Source organism: Phyllostomus discolor, chromosome 14 (assembly GCF_004126475.2).
Source record: "Phyllostomus discolor isolate MPI-MPIP mPhyDis1 chromosome 14, mPhyDis1.pri.v3, whole genome shotgun sequence".
In the NCBI taxonomy this organism is placed as follows: domain Eukaryota; kingdom Metazoa; phylum Chordata; class Mammalia; order Chiroptera; family Phyllostomidae; genus Phyllostomus; species Phyllostomus discolor.
The window spans coordinates 52,119,577-52,127,774 of NC_040916.2; the positions used below are offsets into that span (position 1 = coordinate 52,119,577).

Here is an 8,198-nt window from a genome sequence, read left to right on the forward strand (position 1 = left end):
TCAAGTACAGTTTTCTCCCTTTTACTCCCAATCCTGCCCACCCTCCCACCCCTCCCCACTTCCCTCCATTACCACCCTCCCCCTAGTTTTTTGTCCATGTGTCCTTTAAATTTGTTCCCATGAACCCTTCCCATTCTCCCCTGAAATTCCCTCTTCTTTCCCCTGTGGTCACTCTCAGCCTGTCTTCTATTTCAGTGTCTTTGGTTATATTTTGCTTGCTTCTTTGTTTTGTTGTTTAGGTTCCTGTTAAAGATGAGATCATATGGTATTTGTCTTCACTGCCTGGCTTGTTTTGCTTAGCATAATGGTTTTCCAGCTCTATCCAAGCTGTTGCGAAGGGTAGGAGCTCCTTCTTTCTTTCTGTGCATAGAATTCCATTGTGTAAATGTACCATAGTTTTTTGATCCATTCATTTACTGATGGGCATCTTGGTTGCTCCCAGCACCTAGCTATTGTAAATTGTGCTGCTATGAACATTGGGATGCATAGGTTCTTTTGGATTGGTGTTTTAGTATTCTTAGGATAGAGTCCCAGCAGTGGAATTGCAGGGTCAAAAGGCAGATCCATTTTTAGTTTTCTGAGGAAGTTCCATACTGCTTTCCATAGTGGTTGTACCAGTCTGCAGTCCCACCAACAGTGCACTAGGGACCCCTTTTCTCCACATCCTCTCCAACACTTGTTGTTTGTTGTATGTTTATGATGACCATTCTGACTGGTGTGAAGTGGTATCTCATTGTGGTTTTAATTTGCATCTCTCTTATAGCTAGCGATATTGAACATCATTTCATGTGTCTTTGGATTTTCTGTAAGGACAATGAGGTCTGATAATTTCTAACACTGATCAAACTAAAGGTAATATCTAGGCCTCAGTTGTGTTTCAGACCCAGGCCCAGAAAAGACAATGCAATGCCATGGCTGACACCAGGACCAGATGCTGTGATCAACTACCCCCTACTCTAGCACCGACCAATTAGTAAATGCCACAACTTTGACCATGACCCTCTCTTAATCACCATAATTGATATTTTCTCCTATATAACCCATCCCCTGGAAACCATGGGGAGCCAGGTCTTTGAGCATTAGCTAACCTGTTTCCCAGTGAGGACCACTTCCTAAAAATGAACCCTTACTTTCTTTGTTGCAAAGTCCTGTCCATGTCTTATTGGGCTTTGATGTACGCAGATGAATGGACCCCTTTAGTATAGTACAGTAACACTATTTCTCCTTAATATCATAGGAAGGCTAATCCTTGACATTTTTTTTAGGCTACAGATTTATCTTTTGGGTCAGGACCTGTGGCCCTGGATCTGCAGCCATCTCTGAGAGGGAGCTTTTTTAGCTTAGGAAATAGAGGTGGATATGGAACAGAAGAGACAATGAGACAAAGGTTTCTGCTCTTCCACTCCAGAACTATTGAGGTCGGGATGCTTGGGACAGGGTCTGGGCCATTGAAGGGGCAGTAAAATATTTTCCTTATCTACCTTATGCATTCTATCACTTAGAGATGGTGTAAGGAAAGAACACCAGGACAAGGTCGGTATGCTGTTGAAAGAACTGGACAAAAGTCACTCCTTCACCCCACTTCATATTCTTCAGCTACCATGTGATTGTTTTTATTGAGCAGATGCTTGGTCAGATCCTCTCCCCACACTTTTGCCTCCCAATGCCTCAATCCAAATTACTACCTCCTTGTGTTTCCAGTCTGTTCAGAGGTATCAAGGTAGCCATGGACCCTGCTTGGTCAAGTACCTGCCCTTGTTCATTTTACTTTCTTTAACTCTTTCCTTTCTTTATATAGTTTTCTGTCTTCTCTCAATTCTTCCTATACCACATTGGACCTAATGAATATATGATACTAAGAACTGGATCTCCTCTAATAGCTGTACATAGAAGTTATAGCACTTAAAAAATTGAAAGACATATGAAAAGAACATGGGAAAAGAAGACCCCAAATATCTGCCCACCTCAGTGGAGAAACAGCTGGGCCAGTACCCAGGGAAATGTACTTAAGCTAACCTACATACAGTAAATGACCTGAGGTGAGATAGAAGTTGTGTGTAGAAATCGAAAGGAAGTCCAGTGGGGACTTTTACGCTCTAAGGGAAGGGTGATTTTCTTCTGGGTAACAGCAGTAGCTACTTATTTCCTTCCTAAGATTTTGCCGCACTGTTTAATATGGTAGTCTCTAATCACATGGAGTTTATTACATTTAAATTAAGTTAAAAATAAAAATTCAGTTCTTCAGTCACAGTAGCCACATTTCAGAGCTCAATAGCTATGTGTGGCTGGCTAGTGGCTACCATATTAACACAAATACAGAATATTTCTGTAATCATAGTAAGTTCTATTGGAAGTGCTGGATTTGAGGTATGAAGCAATCAGGAGGGTATGCATATGTTCTGGCTCTTAGAGGATTTTATCTCTAGCTGATCTGGGTATGTTATCTGCCTGCTCCCTGTCATTCCCTTCTCAAATTAGTTACCAGTAGCAAGATGTGTACACAAACAACTGAGTTTTGTGCTCCTTGGTCTCCATCCCTTAGTTCTGCCCTCTGGCTTGCTCTTGGTTCTTGTTCCACCTCTCCAGTCCCTGGAGAACCAGCTGCAGTAAAAACTTTTCCATTAACTTTGACCTAGTTTCCTGGTCACAGACTTGAAAAAGGGAGGAGCCAATAGATTCTTGAAGTTAAGGACACAGGGGTCAGAGTAAAGGTGAGAGTCACAGTGGCAATAAAGAGCTATAAACTTTGACACCTTGGTAAGGAAAAACAAAAGAAAGCCAGGAAAAGAGGAAAAGCGCTGAGAATGAAAGACTAGCGCAAAGACTGAAATGAAGAATCTTTTCAATTTCACTTTCTCTTCAATTTACATTGACTTCATGGATTTCCAGAAATCTGAGGTTTGGAATTAGTATGTAGAGGTCCACAGTAAAGCCAAACCCCAAATAAAGGCCAAGACCAGATCTGTCTACAAGTTTAAATGAGCCAGAAATCAAAAAGTACATTAACCCCTGCCATTTCAGGGTTTCCCATCCTACTCATTCCTTTAGGAATAATAAAAATTTCAATTAGAGGTGGAATTATGTGTTAATCTATTATTAATACCCTACAAGGAAGAAATAGGAACTGCTGAAGCATACATCCTAACGGATGAGTAGGGTTGAATATTCAGCATTTACTGAGTTATGATTATGTACTTGGATAGGTACTGTGCTACAAACTGCAGAGGTAAAAATATTAGGAGCAGCCTTCAAAAATTTAATACAACTCTAAATCCTTAAGTCTTGAATAATAGTCTTGTTGCATGAAAACCAGGTTTACACTGGAAAGAAACTATGATAAAGCCAAGTTATAAAATATGGGAACATAAACCTTTCCTACCAAATCCCACCAAAAACCTCATTTCCCTGTATTTTAAGAGCTCATCAAAAAATTCATGCACTCCAAAATCAAGAAATTTAATGATTAGCTATGGATATAGAAAAGTATCTTAGGTCACTGGAAGATCCTAGCTAGTTTTTTGTTTTTTTTTTTTTAATTTTTAGAAAGGGAAAGGGAAGGAGAGGGAAACATCAATGTGTGGTTGCTCACTGGGGACCTGGCCCACAACCCAGGCATGTGCTCTAGACTGGGAATCGAACTGGCAACTCATGGTACATAGACTGGCACTCAACCTCTGAGCCACATCTCAGCCAGGGCCCAGCCAGTTCTTTACAGAATTGGAAAAGGCTAAATAGAGCTCAAATTTTTTCCCTCTACACCTTTCCAAACCCACACTCTGACTATATTCATTAGGGTCCGTAGATAATATTCCTTATGGGTTTTCAAGAATGAGTTGTGAAGCAGGGGAGAAACACTCCTTCAGGCAGTTTCTAGTAAGTTCTCCACCACCATCTGACAGACAAGGAACAGTTTTTGCCATTAAAAAGCCTTTATTTTTATTGTTTTTTTTTTACAAAGACTACCCCTACTTGGGGTGAAAATCCATCTGGTTAAGTACAAAATACATAGTTTATCATACAAAAAGATACACAATTAAAAAAAAAAACCACCTTCAGTCCACACACTTTCTCACAAAAGGGTGGAGCTCAGTGCTCTAACACAGGACGGAACAAAGTGCTAAAGGCTGTAGTGAGAGAGGGACTCTTAACATCCCCCATCTCCTAACACTGGTTAGGAAAGGGAAGCCCTGGGGGCTTTTGTGAAGACCTGCCCTCCAGTTTCTCATGGCAATGTCGGAAGGCTCTGATCAGTGTTGGGGCATCTTGATTTAGAGTTTTTCCTTAGGTATGGAAAAGTCACAGTGGGAAAGGCTGATTGATACCAGTAACCCTTTTCATATGAGTGTCAGAATTATAGAATTCTGTACACTGGGATGAAATCTCAAAATAAGCAACTTTTTTTTTTTTAGTTTGTCCTTGTGTTTATTCCTAAAGACCAGTTTTAGCTTACATTTTGATAGAAAAAGAAAAAAATGATAGAAACTAAAGTGCTAAAAACATTCCCTTAGAATCAATCCCAAGGACTCACATGAAAAAAAAAAAAAAAACACATTCTCCCACATCTTCAACAGGAAAACACAGTGCAATAGGCTCTAAAGATGGCTTTAAGACCTTTGGTAGGGCTTACTAATACTTTAGGCCAGATTAAAGTATATTCTTAGCAAAAGACAACCTTAGAGCTTCTTCCCTTTAATTCACATAAGAGGCTCTCCAAAGTCCAGACTAAATCAACTCTGGAGCATTTTTTTCCTTCCTATAAATGTACAAATAAAGGCAAAATGTTAAGAACCCCCTTTTCCCAAAGTTTTGAATATTTTTCCCCCATTTTCATTTTTCCAATTTGCTCCTAAATTGGCTCTGTTCCACACAGCAAGGAACTCAAGATCTGGTATCATTATAACAACATCTATATTCTCCTCCAAAAAAACCTTGGTAAGACCATGCCAAGAGACCATTTCTACTGAATATACCTCAATTTTCAAAATTTGAGAAAACAGGATGGGCCTAAATTTTTCTAGAGTGTTTTAAAACCCATTTAGTAAACACCCTGAATCACACACATCATCTCACTGGCTGAGGATGAGTATGCACCCTCTTTAAGGCCCAGGAGATTGCCTGCTGGTCACCTCTTACACTGGGAAATCAGAGGCTGGGGTGGACCCAACCCCCACTTATGGAGACTGTTGACTCTGAAACGAAGAGTCCAGGAAGAGATGAAAAGAAACAAGCAGATACAGCTACTTCTTTTCTTCCACATGCTCACTGCACATTGTTGTTGAGGATGCAGGGATCCACCTGGGAGGAAGAAAGAAATACCATTTTAAGTTTGGATAATAATTAAAAGAAAACCCCACTTTAGCAATCCAAGTCAACTTCCTACTGAAGACCTAGGACAAAGATAGTGTGGTAAAATGACAATTCTTACCTCAGTGTAAGTAGGCGGTGGCATGAACTTGAACTCAGGAGCATACATGAAAATAGGGCTGTCTTGAGAACCATCTGTGTCGTCTAGCAGAGGAGTGGTGGGGCTCTCTAATCGGTGATCTTCAGGAATAATATCCATATAACAAGGAGGAGCTAGAGAGAAGAAAAAAAGAGGAAAGAAAACAAAGAAATGGTAAGAAACCTGGCCCAGAAATGCCTGACATTTGCAATCTCACAAACCCAACCTGGTTGGAGAGTAAAACAAGACATTAGGTCTGGCTCACCTTCAGGAGTCTCAGGGATGTTTAGATCCACCCAACTCATCTCGGAGCTGGTTCGGCTGGCCATACTCGAGGTCCGGCTGCTCAGACTTGCCCCGCTGCTCAGACCTGTCCGGCTGCTCAGACCTGACCTGCTGCCAATTACCAATGGTAGGTCAAGAATGACTTTCTTGGAGCCCGGGACACTAACATAGATCTAGAAAGTAAGTTAGTTCGATTAGACATCTGGAAAAAACACTACTGCAATTTTTTCAGATGAACTACTTTCTCTCTCCAGCCTCACCCACTCACCAGCAGGAAATATTCAACTCGAAGGATATTGCAGCCCAGGATAGAAGGCCTGATCTTCTGTACCCGAAGGCTCTTGCCACGCCATGATGCACAGGTTCCAGAAATAATATGATTGCCTCTAACTGAGGACAACTTCTGTGTCAGCACCTTGGTCTGGCCATTGGCAAGATAAGTGTGGCGGGCTACAATGGCTGCTTTAGGAACAATGATTCGGGAACATGTATTCTCAAAGTCAGCATGGATGGAAATCTCATCACCTAAAAATGAGAGATAAAAACTACAGTTAATGACTTTTCTTCTGTTCCTGCCTCTAATCCCAAATCTACAAATTCCTATTTTGTCAGTCTATATTTTTTAAGGACTAGGCTTTTACCTTCACAAAATCCTTTTCTGTCAATTCGGGCAGAAACAGACACGCGCCCATCAGGAATGAACATGCAGGAAACTTTCTTCTCCTTTTTAGCAGACACTGGTGCCTATGTAGAATGGGGATTAAAAGCTGTTTTGAGAATTCCCAGAGATCCTTTCTTAGCTTCTCTTTACCTCCCACTGCTTACCTAGAGAAGGCAGCTTTCCCTCCCTTGATGACTTAGGACTTGATTCCCTGAGATACTTCCAAATCTAAGACCCAAGACATGTGACTTTCATCCCTGAGACCCAAGATAACAGAATCTTAAAATGAACCTCACCATTAAATCAGGGGTATTGATATCCACTAGATCCATCACTTCAAAGTTCTTCTTTGCCTCTTGAGTTGGCTGGCTGGGACGATCAAGAAAAGCCTTCACCCAGTAGTCTACACACCCATATTTTCCTTTGAAAGATGTTCCCAGAGGCCTGTGTCAAGAAAAAGGAATAATTTAAAAAATACTCCCCCAAATCAAAAAAGGGGAAGATAGAAAAGTCCAAAGACGTATTTAGGTTATACCTACCCCTGAGGAAGCTCAAAGCCAAACTTGTACTCATACTTGTTTCCAGGTCTCATGATAACCATCTCATTCTCACCTGAAGGGAGAGAAAAGTGAGTAGCTGTTAGGTTTCTTGTTACACTTAAAATACATCTGTGTGATAAGGAATTCTTGGGCAAAGAGTAAGTAACTTAGGCATACAAAAAAATTTTAATTAGCTAAGGAAACATCCCGCAAGACTACCTTCATATCAGGCCACCCTAAGAAACTGGACAAACTGACCTTTTTTAGGGGGGTTGCAAATTAAAATATAAAAAGGTACGGATGCAACACCAAATTCACACCACTGAACCAGAACTTAGAATATTTAGAATAGGATCCATTTATTCGGTTCTTATCTCTTCTCAAAACAGCTTTCACCCTCCGGCAAAGAACTGGGCAACTCACCGGCTGGCTGGTCCTCCAGGAGAAGCGTGTCTTCGTAGCGCAGATACTCGAAGGTCTGTTTGCATTGCTGCGATCCCTGCATCCAGAGGACTTTGGCCACTCCACAAGCTAGGACCCTGACAGCTTTGACTCGAGTGACTTCACACACCTCCACTATCACCCGGCCAGCTACCTTGTCCCCACTGCCATACACCTTGTCAGGATCGTTAAAGAATACCTCAAAAGACTTTATCTTCTTGAACATCACCATGATTAAACTGGGTTGGCACAAAAGTTAGAAACGAGGGTGAGAGGAACAAAACTCTAAATCCAAGGACCGTCGGAAATAATTATCCTCTTCAGAAGACTCTCTCAACAATTTTTGAAAAAATGTGAAAACAATTAAAGCTGTTAGTTATACCAAGGGATTTCAAGAGAAAAACAAGCTCTTTCGTTTCCTCCAATAGCTGGAAGAGCGCTCTGAGTCTCTGCAAGCCAGTTGACTTGGCTCAAACCACGGCTACGAGAAGATAATTTTAACAACCAGGAAACTGCTCTATATAGTAGCCTGGGCTGGCGGGGCCACGCGAGCGCTAGCCCTGGAAGCGCGTGCTACCCTCGTGCACAGCCCTCTCATTGGCTATCCAGACCTTGTTTACCAGGAGACTGGCCAATCAGCGAGGTTGCAGCAGTGCGTGGACAAGGAGTGCTCCTGGCGGGGAAAATGGTTGTTGTGTACTGTTGCCTTGCGCGGAGCGGGCGGGGGAGGGTCGGCGGAGAAGCGGTTTCCCTTAGGCTCGGAGGAAGGAGGTCCTCGCTGACCCTAAAATGCACCCAGGGCCAGTGGCTTTAGGAGGGCAGATGAAGA

At 41.9% G+C, this 8,198-nt stretch overlaps 1 protein-coding gene across 3 annotated transcripts; it reads right to left on the reverse strand.

The window, feature by feature from the left end:
- Positions 1-4,290: 4,290 nt before the first annotated feature.
- On the reverse strand, positions 4,291-7,877 carry LOC114488894 (thioredoxin interacting protein). 3 transcript variants are annotated; one of them, XM_036015874.1, is made up of 9 exons: positions 7,352-7,876; positions 6,929-7,001; positions 6,686-6,833; positions 6,370-6,472; positions 5,997-6,253; positions 5,837-5,901; positions 5,709-5,803; positions 5,426-5,577; positions 4,291-5,295 (listed from the first exon to the last, which is right to left on the reverse strand). In XM_036015874.1, exons 1-9 carry the CDS (start codon positions 7,599-7,601, stop codon positions 5,260-5,262), a joined length of 1,179 nt encoding a protein of 392 aa, XP_035871767.1. In that variant the 5' UTR covers positions 7,602-7,876; the 3' UTR covers positions 4,291-5,259. The 3 variants fall into 3 exon arrangements, with proteins under 3 accessions (XP_035871767.1, XP_035871768.1, XP_028358594.1); XM_036015875.1 differs by having other exon boundaries at positions 5,709-5,798; positions 5,835-5,901; XM_028502793.2 differs by having other exon boundaries at positions 5,709-5,901; positions 7,352-7,877.
- Between the last annotated feature and the right edge of the window lie 321 nt (positions 7,878-8,198).

Excerpts from the sequence above, each read along its gene's own strand:
- LOC114488894 (XM_028502793.2), bottom strand. The coding sequence starts at position 7,601 with ATGGTGATGTTCAAGAAGATAAAGTCTTTTGAGGTATTCTTTAACGAT. Across the intron at positions 6,473-6,685 it reads TCAATACCCCTGATTTAATG|GCACCAGTGTCTGCTAAAAA; the intron begins GTGAGGTTCATT and ends CATTCTACATAG. Across the intron at positions 5,902-5,996 it reads GAGTTGAATATTTCCTGCTG|ATCTATGTTAGTGTCCCGGG; the intron begins GTGAGTGGGTGA and ends CTTACTTTCTAG.